Consider the following 21,632-nt stretch of genomic DNA (forward strand, 5'->3'; position numbering starts at 1 on the left):
CTCACCTCCTCCCCAGTCCTTCCAGGAGCCTCCCCGCTGGACCAGATCCTCCGAGTAGGTGACCAGCACGTTCACTAACTCACTCTACTGGCCCCACTTCACCCCCAGGGCCTGGGGAGGTTGTCAGCAGGGGGTGGGTTTGTTTTGGGGGATGGCGTTGTGTTGTGTTTCGGTTTGTTTTTCCAGGCAGCAATTGTGGTATTTCGTTCCTGATGAAGCTGCTTGAATTCCCACCCTGAACCCCCCTGCCAAGGCCAGGAGAACTCTTTGGGGAACAGACACTCACAGCCAGGCCCGAGCCAGCTCTCCGGGTAGCTCCGCAGCCAGGCAAGACTTTAGACTCATTTCCTCCCAGTGAGACTTTAAATTAACTTCCTCCTTCCTGGTGAGATTGTTTAAAAGGGCAGGGAGAGTTTATGGCAGCCCTTGACAAAGAGGGGCAGAGTCCGAGCAGGCCCAGGAGGAGCTGATCCACCCAAGGTGCCCATGAGTCACCCTGTCCCTCCCTCCGTGCCTGCTGCACCTACACAGCCCGCCTGGGAGGCCCCAACCCCTCCGAGAACCAGGAGGCTGGACTCTCTTAGCAGCTGGTCCAGGGTCGTGGTTGGCTGGGTTGGGGGCCCAAGGCACCAGCTGGACCATCTCGCCTTCTCCACTGAAGCAGGAAAGTAAGAGCCTTGAGCCCTCAGGTACGTTTCCACCAGAACGGAAAAGGCTATACCTCTGGGTCCACATTATTGAGAGAAAGGAAAATGGAGGTGGGGTGGGTGGAAAATAAGGAGTGAAAGAGCCTGAGAGAGAAGGATGAAAGGAGAGGAAATCAATCAAATAATCAAAGAGATTTCTGAAATCAGACTCAGGAAGGCAGACAGATTTCATCTGAGGGGCCAAGTCTGATCAATTAATAGTGGACCATGATGAGGATTCTGAGGCTGGGTTCAGGCTCAGTGCAAAGGTACGCCATGATCAATTAGTTATGTCTGCCACGGACACAAGAATGGGGTGGGGCGTGCAAGCCAGGAATTTGATAACCCACATTGCAGCCATTTTCCCTTAACCACAGGGGCTCTTTGATATCTATCCATTCAAAAAAATTTGAGCATCAACCATAAACCACGCAAATACTTGAAGAAGGCATGAAGTAGGAAGGAATGTTGTTGTTTGGCCCCAATCCTCATTTTTCTCAGAAACTAATGACCTGAAAATTACAAAAAAGGTTCATGGTCTTGCAAGATTTTCTAGCTGTGTAGAGTCAGGCTAGTCCCTTCCTTTCACTGTCTCAATTTTCCCATCTGTAAAATGGGAGTAATAGTCTGGCTATCCCCCATTAGTTCTGTCTATGCGCCTAGGATAATAATCACTAAAACACATAAAATAGCACACATTATGTGCCAGGCTCTGTACTAAGTACTCTCTATATAATAACACATTTAATCTTTATATCGCCTCTATGAGGAAGGCACCATTATTACTCCCATCTTGCAGATGGGGAACTGAGGCCCTGCGAGATTAAACTTGCCAGGCAGTGTGGCTGCAAAAGATGTGCTCCCTCAGCTGTGCTGCACCGCCCCCACAATGCACCTGATTCTGAGTCCATGGCTGGAAGAGAGCTGGTACAGCGTGTCCTTCCAGAAGATTTATTCAATGAGGATTAATTGAGCACTTCCTGCATGTCAGATAAACAGGATACAATGACTAACAGGACAGCATAATAAAACAGATATGGTTTTAAGGAGAAAGTAAAAAACAATTTGCACAGATGGTCATTTTGAAACAGTTTTGACATGTGCCATAAAGGAGATGGTCCAGGAGTCAGAACAGACTTCTCTTAGACTAAATTTGCCAAGGAATGCTAGCAGAGGTAGGAAGCCAGGGGAGGTAAGCATTTGGCCCATTGCAGAATCTAAGGGAAGGGGCAGAAGGAGGAGGAGGCGGCCATCCTGCACTGAGAAGGCAGGAGCTGGTGGTGGGAGATGAGGTCAGCGAGGTAGTCACGCCCAAGTGTGGGGAGGAGTTTGGCTTTGCCCAGTGTTTGCTCCAGTCTGTCCATCTCTCTGTTTGCTCTAGAACATCTGCCAGCCCCCATACTTGCTGGCCACTACCCATGTGAAGCCAGGCCAGGCCAGGCCAGCCCATATTAGACGGGCTGGTCTCACCCAAGGAGGAGCAGCTGCCAAGCCCAAGGACATGTTGGCAAACCACAGCTTCCAGCATCCCCCACCCCAGGGAGTGCCCCTAAGCTCTGTAGGCTCCCAACTTCCTATTGGAAGGGAGTTCCAATGGGCCTGTGTGTAAACATGGAGTTGAGCTCAGAGAGAGGTGTGCAAACAGTGACCATGAGACAGAAACCCCCGTGGCAGCTGCCTTTCCTTGAATGAGAGCAGCCCATCCAATATTGGCAAGCTTGGTGCTTCCTGTGGGGAGTAGCCAGCCTGGAAGGGTGAGGGGGTCCTGGAGCCCCCGCCCAGCCTGGAGTGGGGTGGGAACGCCCAGGTGTGCTCCCCGAGGGTGTGGCCTGGGGAGCCAAGGATGGAGAAGTCATGGGGAAGGTCCTGCCTTTGGAGTGTGGATCCCAGCTCTGCCTGTTTTCCAGCTGTGTTACCTTGGGCAAGTTGCCTCACCCGCCTGAGCCTCCCTTATCTTAAAATGGGGATATTAATAACTTCCTGAGGCGGTTAACTTTTGTGGATTTTGCAGAAGACAATGTAAAGCACCTACCAGGATACCTGGCACCCATTAGGTGCAGAATACAGGCTGGTGCTGTTGTCAAAGCTGAACACTGCTGTGTGCCAGGCATTATCCGTGGTGCTAGGCATTTAGAGATGGCTGGACGCTCTCTCAGGAGCTCACAGGCTACAGATCAAACAGTGGATGGATAACTGAGCAGGAAGGGAGTGACGGGCACTGCGAGAGATGTGTGTCAGTTCTATATGATCAACACGAAGAACATCATAACAGGTGTTTGTATGGAGGGTTGACTGTGTCTAGAATGGTGTCAAGTACTCTACGTGGACTATCTTGCTTAAATACAATAACTTTGCATAGTAGGTCTTATTGTTCCCATTTTACAGAAGAAGAGCTGAGGCCTGAGGAGGTGAGGTAATCTGCCCAAAGCAGCAGGGCTAAAAATGGTAGAGAGAGGCTTTGCACCCAGCCGGTCCAGCTCTGGGGTCCAGGCACTCCACTGCCCCCCGCCCCTTCTCTCCCTACACACACACACCGAGACCACACAGGCCACAGCAGCGAGACCTCACACAAGAGGCCGCATTCCACAAAATACAGGATTCAACAGGAGAGAGGTGAGGGCTGCCTAGTGGAGAAAATGATCAGAGTCATGGAGGTGGGAGCTGGGAGTCAACCAAGAGGGCGAGAGGGAGCCTGGGACCCAGGCACAACGCCAAAGACTTGGCTCTCCCTGCAGACACAATCATTTCTGTGTTAGAGGAATATTCCAGTGAAAAATGTCAGGAGTAATATGGCTTCTGGTAGGGAAGCCATCAGGAGACCATTGCTAAAGACACAGAGAAAAAGTCAAGAGTTGGCCTGAATTTTTAGGCCTCCGCAGGGGCTGAGATGTCCAAACCTCAGGGGTTAAGGCGTAAGCCGGGAAGTTAATTTGAGTCTTTCTCACATGTGGTTTCTAACTGTGGTTTAAAATGGGGAAATCCTTGTGTGCCAGGTAGTACTCTTCTGGGTGTGGGTGACAAAAAAACAAATCAAAGCAGCCCAACACATAAAGGACCTGTATTGGCTCACATAATGGAAAACTCTGGAGATAGTTCTGACTTCAAGCAAGGCTGGATCTAGGGGCTCAAATGCCATCCCAGAACTCTGTCACTATCTCTGGGATCCCTTCCTGCACATTGCCTTATTCTCAGGCAGCGTCTCCTCACATGGTGGCAAAGATACCCAACAACCTCTCCAGCTCTAAGTCGTCTTGTCTCAGCAAACCCCAGCAGAAAAGCAGTTCCTCTTTCCTGACAAGTCCCTAAAAAGCCCTGCAAAGCTCTGATCTCCTCAGCTTGGGTCATCTGCCCATCTCTGATCCCATCTGCGTGATCAAGAGTTGGAGCACACGCATCAACTAGGCCTGGTCCACATGGCCACACTTGAGGCAGAGAAAGAGGTCAGCCCTACCCAACTGCATGGTGGGGTAGGGGATAGGAGTTCCCAGGGGAAAATCTGGGTGGTCACCAGAAGAGGGAGGAATGGATGGTGGATGACTTTGGATGACCAGAGTAACAGATGTCCACCAGACTCTCACTCTAACCATCCCTATTTCATTTAATTACAGTTACTAAAGTAAGAGATGGCAATATTCCATGTCATTCTACTTGTGTGATCTTGGGCAAGTCTCTTAATCTCTCTAAGCCCCAGTTTCCTCTTGGGCAAAATGTAGTTAGTAAATCAATCTGCCTCACAAGATTGTTGGGAAGACTAAATGAAAGGACACAGGGCTCAAAACTGGCAGACTAATAATACTAATACTTATTAGAATCATTTTCATGATTATTATTCTTTCTCCTTCAGACATCTCTGGATCCCACACCTCCCTCAGTTAGACTTACCTCCCAATACCTTCCCAAGATCCCATTGACTTCTCTGTGGAGGCCACCATCTTGGTTAATCAAAGAGGCCAAGACTCAGCTGCCTGGGATGGAAAGGAATAGAATTACCCACTGGGTCTGAGGCGAATTTCCTCATGCTTGACCTGCTGAAGTGATTCAGACAGGCCAAGAGCAGGCCCGCCATGGCTCAGGGATGAACCCAGGTGCTCCAGGCAGCCCCACCCTGATCCAGTCAGTCCTCTCTGGTGACGCACAGCCAGGCTTTCAGCAAAGAGAAATTCTGGTAGCACAAATTGGCCTCTCGGGCTAGTGTACCCAAAGATGCCCAGCAGTGTGGGATCACCCCATCCCCTCAGGTGCTGGAGGGGAGCGACAGGGGCTGCGTATTTAGTCAGACGACTTCTTCCTCTCTCTGGCTGCTCTGTCAGGGCCTGGAAGAACCCATTCCTCATTTAAACACACTTTTTTCTCATCCTGGAGAGATTTGCGCCTCTCTGGGAAGGAGGGTGGAGGACACAGCTGGCATCCCCAAGAGAGAGGGCAAAGGGCTTGCTTGATTAACAACTGTCACGGAGCACTCCCTCCATACTGTATGCTTTGGGTGCATTCTTATATTTAATCTTCACTAAAATAGGGATTGTGATGACCGTGTACAGACAAGGAAACTGCAGCTGAGAGAGGATTGTATCCACAGTCCAATGGCACAACTCAGACCAGGCTCCAAAGCCCCCATTCTTTTTTTTTCCTGAATTGCTAACATAATGTTGTAGTTTGTTTCATTTATTAATTTGTTTATTTATTTACTTTTATTGAGGCAACATTGATTTATAAGATCATACAGGTTTCAGGTGTACAACATTATAATTCAACATCTGTATATATCATAGTGTGCTCACCACCCAAATTGTGGTTTCCATCTGTCACCATGTCATTGACTCCCTTTACTCTGTTCACTCTCCCCCGACCCTTCTTCCCCTCTGGTAACCACCAATCTGTTGTCTGCTTCTATGACTTTGTTTTTGTTTTGTTTTGTTGGTTTGGTTTGGTTTGGTTTTTTATCTTCCACATAAGAGCGAAATCATAGGGCGTTTGTCTTTCTCTATCTGACTTATTTCACTTAGCATAATACCTTCAAGGTCCATCGATGTTGTTGCAAATGGCAATATTTCTTCTTTTTTATGGCTGAATAGTACCCCATTGTGTCTGTGTGTGTATATATATATATATATATATATATATATATATATATATATACTACATCTTCTTTATCCATTCACCCATTGATGGACACTTAGGTTGTTTGCAAACCTTGGGTATTGTGAACAATGCTGCAAAGAATGAAGGGGTGCAGATATTTTTCCAAATTAGTGCCAACATCCCCACTCTTAGCCACTATGTCATACAGACTCGCAATTCCCAGGCCAGATGAGGTCTCTGCAGACCTGAAGTGCAAATATGGCTAGAGTTGCCATTTACTGGGCCTCCCAGGTGCCGGGCACTGAATGAGGCACCTTCAGGTGATAATCCAGTCAGGTGTACTGGCAAGAAAGTCCCTCTGAAAACCCACGTGAGGACAGAGGACAGGCAGCTGAGCCCTGCAGAGCAAGCAGGGGCTGGTGGATCAGCCCCCTGAGGGGGACTCTGGCTGGCAAGGAGGGAGGAGGGACGGAAGCTTAGACACTCTCTCTTATCCCACAGAAGCCTTCCTTCTCCACCACCACTGATGAGCCAAAGCCAGGCAGGCTGGAGCTCAGCAAAAGCAGCACCAGGGCTCATGTCCACCCTGGGCTCAGAGGGGCTACACCTAGAGCTGGGATGGGCCAACCATGGTCCATGGCCAAATCCAGCCCGCCATCTGTTTTTATCAATAAAGTTTTATTAGAACACAGCCACAGTCAGTCATTTACATACAGCTGCTTTCCCGCTACAATGGCGGAGTTGAGCAGTTGTGACTGAGAACATGCAGGCTACAAAGCCCAAAATAGTTCCTTTCTGGTCCTTTACAGAAAACTGCCAAGCCCTGGGCTAGAGGAGTAGAGCAAAGTGGTTAAGACTGTGGGCTCCTGGTTCGTCTCTGCCTGGGCTTGTCTCTAAGATCTTGTCTTTCCCTGACTCTTAACAGCTATCAGACCTGACCGCTCTATGCCTCGGTTTCCCCAAATTCCTCATTGAGCTGCTACAGGATTAAATTAGTTAAAATAAGGAAGAGTCTCAGAGCAGCACTTGGCACATGTGTTTGTTGTCTTATTCTGGGAAACGTCCCAGGAACATGGAGTTAAAGCCCTCAGAATCCGGCGCCTCCTCCTATCTTCTTGCATCTCCTGCTGTGCGGCTCTGCATGGCCCAATAATTCTACCATTGGCCAGAGCTGGAGAAAGCCATTAAAACCAATAAATAAAATTAAAACAAGACAGAATGGAAATAATGGGCTTATTTCCTTCCAAAATAAATGTCACTGGAACAAATTGTTTGAGCCACCAGCCTTATTGTTTATAGATTTATTTGCTGTTTATCTCCCTCTGTGTTGGTGGCATGATCAATAATTGCCTATAAATACCAGGAGTTTACAAGGAGGACCACATAGAGAATGAGAGGCAGCCTCTGGTTACTTTGATCACCACACACAAGCCTGGCCCACGACCGTCAGTGTTCAGGACGGCCTTGGGGGATGACTGGAAACTCAAGGCTAGGGGCAACTGGGTCTGGGCAGGGTCACAGCCATCCCCAGCTCCCAGGTGGGACTCTCAGCGATGCCCTGACTCATGGGTATGTGTGTGCTTGCCTGTGCAAGCAACCATGTGCAAGTGCCCACGTGTGTCTGTCAATATGTCTGTCACTTTCAGTCCCTTAGTGTCTCTGCTTCTTTTTGTTCTGTTCATGTCTTTCTACTCAATCTCGTCTCTTTCTTCCTGAATCTGTCCCCCTTAGACCCAGGCACTGCCTCGGTAGTGTTTCCATCTCCCACACCCAGGCGTGCAGAATTGGTCCCTTGCAATGAACCCCCGCCCACGCATGGGTGGAACAGAAAGAAACCCACGGAAGAACAGACAGTGGCCCCCTGGCTTTGGTGACATTTAGTCCACAGAATTTCCCGGGGTGACAAGGAAAACGGCCCAAGATGAGTTTCCAGAAGCAGTTAGCCAGATTCCAAAGTCTGAGCAGATCCTCTGGACAGAGTTCAACTTTGGAGAAAACGCTTGGTCGTTGGTTAGAAAGGAAGAAGCTAGTTAGATGGAGGGAGCAGGTCTTGGGTGTTTTTTGCCTTTTTCTTCCCTTACTTTCTTTCCCAAACAGAAAGTCACTCACTTCCTTTTAACACTCACCGCACACGTACTGTGTGCCTCGGTACTAGCACCAGGGACATGGGTGAAGAAGGCGCTCAAGAGCTGCTGCCTGGGGTATAAAATTAACGTGCATAAATCAGTAGCATTTCTATACACTAACAATGAACTAACAGAAAAAGAACTCAAGAACTCAATCCCATTCACAATCGCAACGAAAAGAATAAAATACCTTGGGATAAACTTAACCAAGGAAGTGAAGGATCTATACAATGAAAACTACAAGACTTTCTTGAAAGAAATCAACGATGACATAAAGAGATGGAAAGACATTCCATGCACATGGATTGGAAGAATAAACATAGTTAAAATGTCCATACTACCTAAAGCAATATACAGATTCAATGCTATCCCAATCAGAATCCCAAGAACATTCTTCACAGAAATTGAACAAACAATCCTAAAATTCATATGGGGCAACAAAAGACCGCGAATTGCTAAAGCAATCCTGAGCAAGAAAAACAAAGCCGGCGGAATCACAATCCCTGATTTCAAAACATACTACAAAGCTACAGTGATCAAAACAGCATGGTACTGGTACAAAAACAGGTCCACAGATCAATGGAACAGAATTGAAAGCCCAGAGATAAAACCACACATCTATGGACAGCTAATCTTCGACAAAGGAGCAGAGGGCCTACAATGGAGAAAAGAAAGTCTCTTCAACAAATGGTGCTGGGAAAACTGGACAGCCACATGCAAAAGATTGAAAATTGACCATTCTTTTTCACCACACACCAAAATAAACTCAAAATGGATCAAAGACCTAAAGATTAGGCCTGAGACAATAAGTCTTTTGGAAGAGAATATAGGCAGTACACTCTTTGACATCAGTTTCAAAAGAATCTTTTCGGATACTATAACTCCTCAGTTGAGGGAAACAATAGAAAGAATAAACAAATGGGACTTCATCAGACTAAAGAGCTTCTTCAAGGCAAGGGAAAACAGGATTGAAACAAAAAAAACAGCTCACTAATTGGGAAAAAATATTTACAAGCCACTTATCCGACAAAGGGTTAATCTCCATAATATACAAAGAACTCACACTGCTTAACAACAAAAAAACAAACAACCCGATCAAAAAATGGGCACAGGACATGAACAGACATTTCTCAAAAGAAGATATGAATATGGCCAATAGACACATGAAAAGATGTTCATCATCGCTAATCATCAGGGAAATGCAAATCAAAACTACACTAAGATATCACCTTACGCCCGTTAGATTGGCAAAAACATCCAAAACCAAGAGCGACAAATGTTGGAGAGGTTGTGGAGAAAAAGGAACCCTCATACACTGTTGGTGGGAATGCAAACTGGTACAGCCACTATGGAAAACAGTATGGAGATTTCTCAAAAAGTTAAAAATAGAAATACCCTATGACCCAGCCATCCCATTACTGGGTATCTATCCTAAGAACCTGATATCAGATATCTCAAGAGTCCGTTGCACCCCTATGTTCATCGCAGCATTATTTACAATAGCCAAGACGTGGAACCAGCCTACATGCCCAGAAACTGATGATTGGATAAAGAAGATGTGGTATATATACACAATGGAATACTACTCAGCCATAAAAAAGACAAAATTGGCCCATTCACAGCAACGTGGATGGCCCTCGAGGGTATTATGTTAAGCGAAATAAGCCAGTCAGAGAAAGACGAACTCTATATGACTCCACTCATAGGTGGAAGTTCGTATATTGATAAGGAGATCAGATCGGTGGTTACCAGGGAAAAGGGGGGGTGGGGGGAGGGCACAAAGGGGGAAGTGGTGTACCCACAACATGACTAACAAAAATGTACAACTGAAATCTCACAAGGTTGTAATCTATCATAACATTAATAAAAAAAAAAAAAAAAAAGAGCTGCTGCCTGGAAGGGAAGCCAGCCCAAAAGTCAGGGCTGACCGTGAAGCATGATAAGGTACCTCGATGGAAGGATTCTCAGAGTGCCAGGGAAGGGCCAGGAGCAGGGGTCAGAGAAGGCTTCTTGGAGCAAGTGCTACCTTCTCCAAGCTGAACTGAGGTTCCATCACTGGCCCTATTTATTCTTCCTGTGCCCCCTCCTCACCCTCAGAACAAAGCCCAAGGTCATTACCCCAGTCCTCAGGCTCTAATGATTCAGTCCCCTCCCCCTTCCCTTTGGTCTCTACCATCAGGGTGTCATGTTCTGCCTCTCCTCTGAGCCTCTGCACATGCTGTTCCGTCTACCTGGAACATCTTCCAGAACTTCATCTGCCTAGATGTCGCTTCCTATAGGAAGTCTTCTCTGATAGCCCCCTGGGCCAGGAGCTCCCCTGAAGGAAGCTCTACCAGAGCACCTATCCCACTGCTCTGTAGCCATCCACATTCTGGTCTCTACCCCCACACTGTGTGTTTCCAGAAGGGGAGAACCTTGTTGGTCCTCTGCTCTGTCCCCCCAACCCTCGCCTAGCGATGGCACAGAAGCGATCCTCAGGAAATGCAGTAGGATGAATAACTGAGTTGGATTAAAGAAAAAGATGTCACAGATCTTCAAATAACTCCCTACCAGGCAGATTGGAAGGGCTCACACCTGCTCAGCTCGTGACCCTGTGACGTCTTGAGCTCGGCTGTGAGAAGAGAGAGGCTTCGGCCACATCCAGTGTGTTTCCTCTGGTTCCTGAAGGCCGATGCCATGGGGAGGACCAAACTCCAACTCTACCTGGCCCTCCATTCCACACTGAGAAGGCCCCACTCCAGGTGACAAATCTCGCATGACAACCCGGAGAGGTTAGAGGAAAAGTGTGAGCTCTCTTCTGCTCTTAGCCAGAAAAAGTGCTGTGCTTGCTTTAGAAGGTCCGCCATGGGGGACTGGCGGGGGATTGCCAAGTGGCTACCCAGATGCTCATATCTGCCATCCCTGCCCCAAATGATCATTTGCTCAAATGAAGGAAAACTCGAGCCCTCAGTGGCATCTAATCATCGTCCCTGAGGCCAGGACACTTTAAATCATCCTTTGAGTTTAAATTAAATACCTACTTTTTGAGAGTCAAGCCTTGCTCCTTGGCACACAGAGCTCCCTCACACCCATTTCCCTCCCTTGTTTGGATGTGGTGAGCCTGGGTCAGCCCCGGGCCTGCGTTTTCACCCTCTGCTGTCTGCAGTCGATGGTGTGAATCCCAGCTCTGCTACCACAGCTGTGAAGGCGTGGGTACGGTGCTTACTCTCTTCAAGCCTCAGCTTCCTCCTCTAAAAATCGGAGATACCGGTGTGTCCAACTCATAGGGTTGCTATGGGGATTTGGCAGGATATATGTGTAAAGTCTCAGCCTGCTTCCGGATACACAGTAAGCACTCAATAAATGGTAGCTGATTTTATTTTAGCTAAAGCAAGTCTTACTCAAGAGCTCACCAAGAAAACAGTCTGGTCCTTCTCTCCTGAGAGAGCTGCAGGGAGGGGTTCCCCAGGGCTTGGGGTTAAGACAAGAAGAAAAGTCAGAAAAACACGCTCCTGGGAAGATGTGGAGGTGGCTCGCCCTCCTGAGGGTGGGATGACACAGGTTGTCACCCCAGGGCAAAGGTAACAGGAAGGTGAGGGATTTCCCAGGCAGGAAGGCCCTGGGTGGGCTTGGGAGGGAAGAAGAGACCCCTGCCCCAGGCTAGGCCCTTTCTTTGGGAGAGCCCTTGGTCCAAAGTAGGGAGAAGGGTGGTGCTGTGGGAAGACAGGGGGCCCAGGACCGGGAAGCCCAAGGGGAGGGAAGGACAGATGGATTTTCTGCTGTTTTGAGCTCGTTTCTTCATAGGTAGACCCTAAGCAAAAGATACTAGGGAAAGTAGTTTTTCTGGGAAGTGACCCCAGATGGCACTGGCAGGGGAGTGGGGAAGTGAGACCAGGAAGGGAAGGATGCTAGAAAGGGTGTGGTACCCAACAGGTTACTGTGGGCAACTGAGGCCCGATGCCACCGTGGGACTCTGGGCATGGAGCAGGTCACATCTCAAATCTGCCCCACTGTATTCATCCGCTCAGGCTGCCCGGGCTGAGCACCACAACTGGGCGGCCTGAACAGCAGAAGCATATTGTCTCACGGTTCTGGAGGCCGGAAGTCTGAGGTCAGGCGTCGGCAGGGCCACGGTCCCTCTGAAGGTGCTAGGCAAGGAGCCTCCCCTACTCGCTTCTGGTGGCTCCATGGCTGGTGGCAGCGTAACTCCAGTCTTGCCACAGCGTTCTCTCTGTGCGAGTCTCTGCGTCTGAATTTCCCCTTTTTCAAAGGACATCAGTCATGTTGGCTTAGGGGACCCCCTACCGACCTCATCTTAACTAATTACATCTGCAACCCATTTCCAAATAAGGTCACGTTCGGAGGTACTGAGGGAGTTAGGACTTCAACGTATGAAATTGGGGGAACACAATTCAACCCATAAAACCCACCTAGGGATGAGAAAGCTAGGGTATTATCCTCAAACTCGCAACCACACTGGCTGAGGGCGGTTCCTGGCCAAGAGAAAGCCCTCAAGTGGGGTGTCACAGGTTCTCGTGATAGACCACTAAGGGCATAAGGAATAGTGAGCGTCTGCTAGTTTCTTCTTCAGGAAACCTCTAAGATAGGAGTAGAAATAGATTTCTTCTGCCTCAGTGCTCTGTGGTTCTGAGGCTAGGTTCCTGATCGGTTGTTGATGTCTGCCGTGGGCACCAGAGGACCAAGAGGCAGAACGCATGCCATGAGTTTGCCATCTTCTCCCAGGGGTGTCTGATGGGGTTTTCCTGCTTTGTGGAGTCCCAGGCTCTGGATCCTGAGTAGTAATTCGCGGTGTGGCTCTGGGCAGAGAGGAGGGAGCTGATTGCCAGTAGGTGCTGGCAAAGCTGAAGGACTAAAGCTAACAGAGGGCAGTCAGAAAGGCATAGCTGGTGCTAACATCAGCCTGATTTCCCCAGCTCCACATCTGGCCTCAAGTTCACACACCCTCAGAACTGACCCACTGAACAGATAGCAAAGTTGAACCTGTGGCTAATGCCTCTGTCAGGGAGCAGGCAGAGCATGTCCACAGAGCTCAGATGCCATTCTACCTGTAACTCAAGGCTGATTCAGAGGTGACTGTTGGCTGAGCCCGGATCCCTTTGATGAGCTAGGAAACAACTTCTGAGCTCTGTCCTTCCAACAACAAAGGGCTGCTTGGGTAAGGAGCTGAGGCCAAGGAAGCGTCGTCCAAGTGGACAGGGCAGGGAAGGACAGCCCAAGTAGAGAGGACAGCATGTGCAAAGCTGGAGAGGGAGAGAGCCTCATTCAGGGTGGTTCTGAGGCCTGGAGAAGTGTGTGAAGTACGGACAGCCTATGATGAGTTTGGCAAGGTCAATCTCACGTCAGGGGTCAAATCATGCAAGACCTTATAAGGCACGTGATATACTGTGGCCTTTATCCTGAGAGCAATAGGGACAACAGACCAGATTTAAGCAGGGGAAATACCCACTTATTTCCCCATCAAGGTGCTCTCCCCTACCCTCCCAACCTGGAGAGAGAGAGTAACCCTTTCTCCATTTGTCTTGGCTCTGGGACAGGTCATGGTTGAGCTGAAAAGCACCTGTGTACAGAGAGCTCCAGGAAACAGGAATAAGCTGACCTTCCAGCTCCTGTAGAGCCCTGGTAGAGAGACGCTTTGATGGCATTTTGGTTCCACAGAAAGAACAAACATCCGTGTAGGAATCCTGCCGTGGAGGTGCGCTAGCAGGATGCAGCAGGGTGAGTGGGAACTGCCAACAGGGAGAGGATGGAGCAGTGGTACCAGGGCAGCAAACCCCTGCTAGACAGGTGTCCTCCCAGCCCAACTCCCCTTTCAGGGCAGGTAGATAGCATCACTCTTACTTTACGAAGGAGGAAGCCCAGGCGCAGAAAAGTACGTCCCCAAAACGCACAACTAGTAAACGACAGACCCAGGTCTGTCTGATCCCAAAGTCCATCCTCTTTCCTGACATCACAGACTTTTTACTGCCTGATTCTTTCAAGACCAAGACCACATGCACGGCTCCCACTGCTCAGCACTTGCGTCTGCATCTTCTGGCAGGACTCAGCCCCCACAGGAGGTGATGCGTTGTAGTGGTTGAGAAGAGGACTCCAGCAGCCCAGGCTTGCAGACATCTGACTCAGCATCCCCGAGGAGAAAAGAGCTTCCCTCTCCCCAGTTTCCATAGATCTATCCCAGGAAAACTCTGATTGGCCCTGCTTGGGTCACACACTCCCTCCTGGACCAATTACAAGGAAATCACAGGGCTCTGATTGGCCAGCCCCTTTTGACAGGGTGAAGTGCCATGAGAAATGGCCCCCCATCCAGGACCACAGGTGGGCGTTTAACCTTGACTTGGAGGATCAGGGAAGACTTCCCAGAGGAAGTGACTTCTATACTGAGACCTAAAGGATGAGTAGGAATGTTCCAGGCAAAGAGGCAGAGGAACAGTGTCCAGACAGAGGGACTAGAAATGCAAAAGCCTCCGAATGCTCCAGAGTATGTCTTGCTCACAGTTATATCCCCCATCCCTAGTGCGCAGCCTGCCTTCCCATGAGGGCTCAGAGAATGCTTCAGGAATGAAATTCACAATCAGCTGTGTTGCCTTAGACAAGTCACTTGCCCTCTCTGAACTTCAGCTTCCTTCTCTATCTGGTGGTTTAATCATCCTAACCTTCAAGGACTATGCAAGAATCCAATTCATCCAGTCCCCAGATAATCATCGAGCACTTTCTCAGTGCTCAGCACTGCACTGGGCCTGCTGGAGATAAGGCCTGCCGTGGAAGAAAAGAGCTGGCTTGGGGCTTCTGCACATGGCCAGACCTGCAGCGGGAAATCAGAAGGGGCCCAGGGGGAGAAGCAGGACAAAGAGAGAGACTCAAGGACGGTAAAGGTAGACAATGGGCTCTCCGGACAGGGACGAATCGGCCAGTTGTCAGCAATTTGTGCCTTCCTTCTCCCTACCCCCACACTCCGTCCCTACTTCCCATCCTCCACTCTCCCATGCCACCTATCTTCTGAGCACATACTACCCTGAGGCCCCTGCATCCATGCCTGGGCGCCCAGGTCTGCATGCAGGACAGTGGGACCTTTCTCCCCAGGCCTTTGCCCTACAGCTTCATAACCTGATTAACTGGTTGCGACAATCCCAGAAGGAACAAAGAGGAAAGAAACTATTTCAGGTTTGGGTGACTGCGGAGGAAATTCTTGCCCCACCCTGCCTAGCTGGCCCAGGCACCTGTCTCCCTCCCTCCACCCCAGCAGGCCAGTCCTGGGCTCCAGCTCCAGAGCACTCACGGGTTGCCAGGGTGAACCAGTTGGGGACTCAGGAGAGCAGGGAGCCCTGCAGGTGCTGAGGGGGTAGTCGGGGACTCAGCCAGGAGGGACATCAGGTGGCAGAGCCCTCGCCACCCCTGCCCCTGCCCAATCCCTGCCCTGAAGCCAGAGGCCCTGCTTGGCATGGACATGACAGCGAGAGGCTAGCCCCCTGCCCAGGTATGTGCCACCCACCCCTTCTCTTTGTCCTCTCTCTCTTCTCTCTCTCTGAATGTCACGGTCTCTCTCTCCGTCTGAACCTGAGTGTGTGCATGTCACGAGCATTTGTTCTTTCTCTCCATTCTGTCCTCTGTCCCTCTCTCACGGCTCTATCTTGTTCTCTCTCTCCTTCTGTCTCTCTCTCTCTGCCATCCCCCTCTCCTCCTGTCCTTGCCTTTTCTCTCTAGCTATCTCTCTGTGCACTCTCTCTGCAAAAATCCATGACTGTTTGTCTTTCTATCCCTACCTATGTGACCCTGTCCTTGTTCTTCCATCCTGCCCAGCCCCCAGCTCTCCTGGGTCCTCCACACATGGGGGACCCCACAGAATGTCCTTCGAGCCTCATCCAGCTATAGATCACACCCCAAGAACATTCAAAAGCATAATATATTTTTGTATCTAAAAAAAAGGAAAAGGTTGGTAATTTGACCTTCACGAAGTTAAAGTTCTACAAAATTTCTGTGGGTGGGGCCAGGCAACGCTCAGCTTTCTCACCTGGAAGGCCTCCCTTTCCTTCCCAGAAGGAAGAGGGGTAGGGCCAGGCTCGGGGGAGGGTTTTTATAACTCTCAGAAGGAGACGTGGATTTGCACTAGCTGTTGCTGTTGCTCAGGCATCAAGAACTGACCCAGCCCGACCACCTCAGTGCCGGGCGTTGTCCATCTCCCGTCTCATAGCTGAGTCCTTGGCAGTTGGGCTTTCCACACCATGTCTGTTGAGATGGATTCTTAGGATAAAGAAAATTCTGGGGTCGGGAGGGGGCAAGAGGAGTGGTGGGAGACCCTCTGGCTGGCAGTGGGGAGTCTGAGACCTGGAACAGTTACCGCCAGCCCTGGCCTCCCCTCCCCCGAGTCTCCAGAGACCTCCTGGGGGTTTTCAAAGCTGACAAATCTCTGGTAACTGCACAGCCGCAGGGAGTGGTACAGGTGAGAGGTGGGGCTGAGGATGACTCCACCCCTGCCCAGGACTCAAGAGGAGAGGAAACTCCAGTTTCCACTCTCCTCTGAGACAAAAAGCACTGGCAGCGGGAGCCTGTGGGGACTGGGCAGCCAGAGACCTATGTCCAAATTCTGACTCTGACTCTTGTAAGTTGAATAACCCTGGGCTTAGCCATGGTGACTCCGAGTTTACTACCCCTAAAATGGGGAGTTGTGAGGATTAAAGGAGAAAATGCACAAACCGCGCCGGCACAAATTCACCTGTAATATGCAAGTCCTGAGTACCTTAGCAAAGATCACTTGAGCTTCTCCTCCCTGATGGTCTCATTGGGGCTAGCTAGCTCAATGTTTCCCAGCTGGTGATGGATAGAAGGATGGATGGATGGCTGGATGGATGTGTGGGTGGGTGGGTGGATGGATGGATAGATGGATGGGTGGATGAATGGGTGGGTGGGTGGATACATGGGTGGATGAATGGGTGGGTGGGTGGATGGATGGATGTGTGGATGGATGGATGGATGGGTGGATGAATGGGTGGGTGGGTGGATGGATGAGTGAATAAGTCAACCCTGCAAGAGACAGTGGCTGGCAGACTGCACCTCCCTCTACTTCATAATCTCTGCACTCAATAAAATACATGTTAAGTTGAATATAAAATTCCAGGGGCAAAAGTGAAGGCGAGGTGGAGGATGTGACGGTGAGGAGCCAAGCTGAAAGGACTGTGAACTCCTCAGTTAGGGGCACCCGCCCCTAATCTCCAGTCTTGCTCATTTTCAGACCCCAGGTGCCCATTTCCAATTCCATTTTCTTCTCTCCACAGGCTAACGCTGACCCTAAGCTGCTCCTCACCTGGACAGGATGAGAGTGTCAGGTAGGGCCAGCTCTGAGGATTCTAAGGCTCAAGGGTGAGGTCTGAAATTGGTTTGGGAATCATTTTTCTGTCAGCAGTGTCTGCCCATCCTGGACTCAGAGGTGGTGTGGCTGTATCTGTTCTCAGATGGTCAGGCCAGAATTCCAGGGCGAGCCTGGAGGAGTGTAAGAGGCGACCTCCTGCCTCTGGGCTAAAGGGCTGGAGGAACGGGCACAGTAGCCCTACTTGGCTGGAAACACCTGACCCTGGTTGGAAATTGGGGACAAAATATTTGCCTCAAGAAGGGCTATTCTAGAATCCTCACACCATAGGGCTGGGCCCAAGGAGGGGCCTTTGCCTTCTAGTCCACACCCTCATGCCATATCCCCTTTGTACAGATGGGGAAACTGAGGCACCGAACAGGAAATTGGCACAATTCCTTATATTCCCAAACAGCTGTGAGGGAGTTCAGAGCACAAGTTTTAGAGTCGGCTTACTTCCCCGGATTCAAATCCCACCTCTGTCACTTACTAGCTAAGTGACCACCTCTCCGAGCTTCAGTCTCCCCATCTGTAAAATGGGGATAATCAATCACATCCCATGCAGAGGCTTCCTGTGAGGATGAACTGAGGTAATGTATGTAAATGCTGTTTGCACAGTGCCCAGCACAAAGTGAGTGCAGTGTAATGTGAGCTGCTCCCCAGGAGGAATTCTGGGTGCCTACAGCCACACTGTGCCCTAGAAGATGAGGGACCCCCAGACCTGAGCCCCACCCTACAGGACCCAGTGGCCTTCTCCCCCATGCCAAGTAGCTTGAGACCAGCGGGAGGCCACAGAGCTGAATTCAGGGCTGAGGAGCAAAGATGATGCCAAGAGGGAGGTCAGGCAAGGAGTGGGGTAACTTGACCTGGCGGTTGGATTTGATTCTGAAGGCAGCAGGGCCACCAGTGTCCTTGAACTCAGAGGTGTAGTGGAGCCTGCTTCTGGCCCTCATGGAAGAGTGAGGGAAGGGAATGGATCAGGATAGCTCTGGATTGTCTGTCCCATGTGTGGGGTTGCTCCCCAGTGACGGGCGAGGGGATCGGGAAGCAACCTGGCTGTGAGGCGGGGAGTCTGCATCAGTAAGGCCAGTGTGTGTCCCTTCAGAAAGCATTGTGTGGCTATTTGTGGTGGCTTTCAGGAGGAGTTGATGGAAAATGTGGGGGACCAACCCTACGCCCCAGGCCACCCTGGGGACTGCCTACTGGTGACAACAAGCCGTGGGCTCAGTAGCAAAGGCATTGTCATGTCCAATCTGTGGCTGAGGGACTCCTGCTCAGAGAGGCCGAGCTCCTGCCCGAGGCTGCACAGAGGCGGCTGGCTGCCCTGAGCGCTGGACCAGACTTCCTGACTCCTGCGCCAGGGCTCACCTCCCAGGACACTGCACAGAGCCGACCTCCTGCTTTCCTGCCGCAATTCTCAGGCCTCACCTCAGGGCGCTGGATAAAAGTGCGGATTCCAGGCCTCCTCCCTAGAGAGTCTCTCTCTGGAAGGATAAGCGGAGCCCAGGAAGGTGCATGTCTGCCTTTCTCTCCTAGTGGCCCCGCTTTGGGGAATGTTGCCATGTAGTCTTGCAGCATGATCTCACCATTTGATCATCACATGGATTCACACTGGTCTTGCCACATGGGCCCATGGGCTGCTCCACGGTGCGGACATGATCTGGACCTACAGTGTGGGGTCTCATGACGTGGTCTCCCTGTGGGCATTCGGTAAGGACTCATGCAGTCTTGCCACATGGCCCCACGTTGTGATCTGGTGCTGTGGTCTCACGGCAGTGTCTCTTTGTCTGCAGGTCTGTTTCGCCTCGTGGCCCTCATCTTTGCCCTGGTCACCACATGGGTCTTTATTCGCAGCTATAATGGCTTCAACATGAAAACCATCCGTCTGCCCCGTTGGATGGGTGAGTGGGGCTCACTGCTGGGGCGGGGCCTGTGAACCAGGGCTAGGGACCTAGGATCTATTCCATTCTCCATCCCTGGGTGACCCAGGAGATGGCCAGGCATGGCAGGATGTGGGGCCTTTGGAACCCCAGCCATTGCGGGTGGGGGGACAGAGAGGAAACCCCTAGGCTGTCAGGAAGGCTAGACCCTATGGGGTCAGAGAAGCCTTCTAAGGCCTTAGCCAAAACATGTGCCTGCATCAAGGGCCATTTTGAAAATGTGACCCCAAGAAGGAAGGGAAGAAAGAAGGAAGGATGGAGGGAGGAAACAAGGATAGGAGGAAGGAAAGAAAGAGAAAACTGTGTGTGCGTTGAGTGACTTCCACTTGCACTTGCTGTTCCCTCTGCCTGGTACCTCTTCGTGCAGATCTCCTTGTGGTCAGCTCCTTCTCAGCCTTCAGGTCTCTGCTCAGATGTTACCTCCTCAGAGAGGCCTTCCCTGAGCACCCCAGATATAGCCACGCCTACTTCAGCTTCTCTCATGTCAGCCTGTTTCCTTTAGAGCATCATCATCATCCATCATTATGTTGTTTACTTATCTGTTTACTTATTTGTTGCCTACTTCCACCCCTTAGAATGTGAACTTCCTGAAGGCAAGGATTTTATCTTGCATACATCCATCTTTCTAGCACCTGGTGCAGAGCAGATGCTCAGTAAACATTTGATAAATGAAAGAAAAATGGATGGATGGGTGGATAGATGGATGAATAGATGATGGATGGATGGATAATGGATGAGCAGATAGGTGGATGAGTACATGGATGATGGATAAATGGATAGGTGGGTGGAAGGAGGATGGATGATGGATGGATGAGTAGATGGATGAATGGATGGATGATGGATGGGTGGATGATGGATATATGGTTGGATAGATGGGTAGTGGATGCTAGTTGCTTACATACACAGTCTCATTTAATCTGCACAAATGCCTATCGGGTGGTCCACAGTATGGCTGTGGAGTGGACTCACATATGACCTCATGGTATGGTTTTATGTGTAGTCTGAGAAAAGAGAAGCTCAGGGGGATTAAGAAATTTGCCAAATTCCTCTTGTAGATGTCAACAGGAATGGAAACTCAAGACTCCCAGATCCAACTCCTTTCAAAGGAAGGCGAGGAAGGGGAGGAATTCATACCTTTGAATTTCTCCTCCTTGAATTCAAAGAACCACTTCCACTGACATAGTCAAACACAATAACCTGTAGTGGCCCAGACCAGCTCACAGCTTTACAGCAGCAAGAAGCCAGTCACCCCGTCTTTAACACAAACTCCCCCCAGTGGAGTCTCAGAGACCCCTTACCTCATCCACTTCTTGTCAAGCTTGGCCCACACCCGTGTCAAGACGACTGATACAGATGCAAGGTGACCACCATATCCCCAGCCCTAGGGCACTTTTTTTATAGATAGAGAGTGGCGTGGCTGGGCTGGTGGCCTTGGAGGAGATGGACCCAGATCAGTGCAGGAGGCTCGGACAGGAGTGGAGCTCAGGACTGTCCTCCAGAGTGGAAAGCCCCAGCCTGAGGTGAGAGAGGGGACAGTGTTCGAAAGGAAACCCCAGAAGTTGTTTCCCTCTCAGAACTCAACTCCCTGCCGTCTGACAAATCAATACTTCCAACCTACACTCATTGAGCGACTATGCTGTGTTAGGTCCCAGGGACCCCAAAATAAGGAACACGTGGCCCCAGCTCATGGTCTGAGTCGGGCAGACAAACAGACTTAATAACAGCATATACAAAAATGAAAGTGCATTAACGGGATCCAGAGTTTCAAGAAATGCTTACAGTAGTGGGAAAAGTAACCGGTGGGAAAAGTGGACATCCGAAACCAGCAGCCTTACAAAGGGGACCGTTCCTTTACGTGTGAGGGTCCTAACCTGGTTGCACACACCCCTGCCTTATTATTTAATGCATTAATATAGAATCACGTCTATTATGATAGTGCAAATTTATTTTTTGTTTTTATTATTATATTGATATATGTAATATATATATATATATATATAATATATACATTGGATTCCTTTATAATCTAATCTATTTTATTTTATGCACTTAATAACATGCACTCTGGTAGAATAGGAAGTTCTAAGTGTCTCAAGAAAAGCAGGAATAAGTTTATTCTAAAGGGAGTTCACAGACTTTTCCAAACTACCAAAGGGGTCCATGTCACAGAAATCAGGAGATTAAGAACTCCTGATTTACCTGGCAAATTAGGCAGGGCTCGTCCAGATGGGAGTGACAAACCAAACTCTTAACCGGTTTAAACACAATAGGATGTCTTGAGTCATGTAATTGGGAATCAGGCTTCAGATATGGCTGGATCTAGGGGCCCCCACAAAGTCCCCAGAATGTGTCTCTCTATGTCTCTGGGCTCTGGTTGTTGCTGTTTCACTTCATTCAATGGACAGCTTTCTCTCCAAGGCAGGTATGATGCCTACCAGCTCTCCAGATGCTCATCTTCCAGCTT

General features: G+C 49.8%; 1 protein-coding gene across 5 annotated transcripts in view; it reads left to right on the forward strand.

Moving 5' to 3' along the window:
• The first annotated feature begins 393 nt into the window (after positions 1-393).
• The window catches only part of FAM3D (FAM3 metabolism regulating signaling molecule D), a 39,027-nt gene continuing 17,788 nt past the window's right edge, over positions 394-21,632 (forward strand). For 2 of the 5 annotated variants that reach the window (XR_011496680.1, XM_014868762.3), the window contains exons 1-3: positions 394-689; positions 17,158-17,208; positions 19,022-19,129. Coding sequence is in view for 3 of the 5 variants with exons in the window: in XM_014868762.3 (XP_014724248.1) it covers positions 17,196-17,208; positions 19,022-19,129 (121 nt within the window). In the remaining 2 variants the exon portion in view is untranslated. Of the gene's footprint in view, positions 690-14,913; positions 15,363-16,398; positions 16,485-17,157; positions 17,209-19,021; positions 19,130-21,632 lie in introns of those variants that run through there. The other 3 variants (XM_014868761.3, XR_011496679.1, XM_044754658.2) reach the window with 3 other exon arrangements.

This window comes from Equus asinus, chromosome 21, assembly GCF_041296235.1.
Source record: "Equus asinus isolate D_3611 breed Donkey chromosome 21, EquAss-T2T_v2, whole genome shotgun sequence".
NCBI lineage: Eukaryota > Metazoa > Chordata > Mammalia > Perissodactyla > Equidae > Equus > Equus asinus.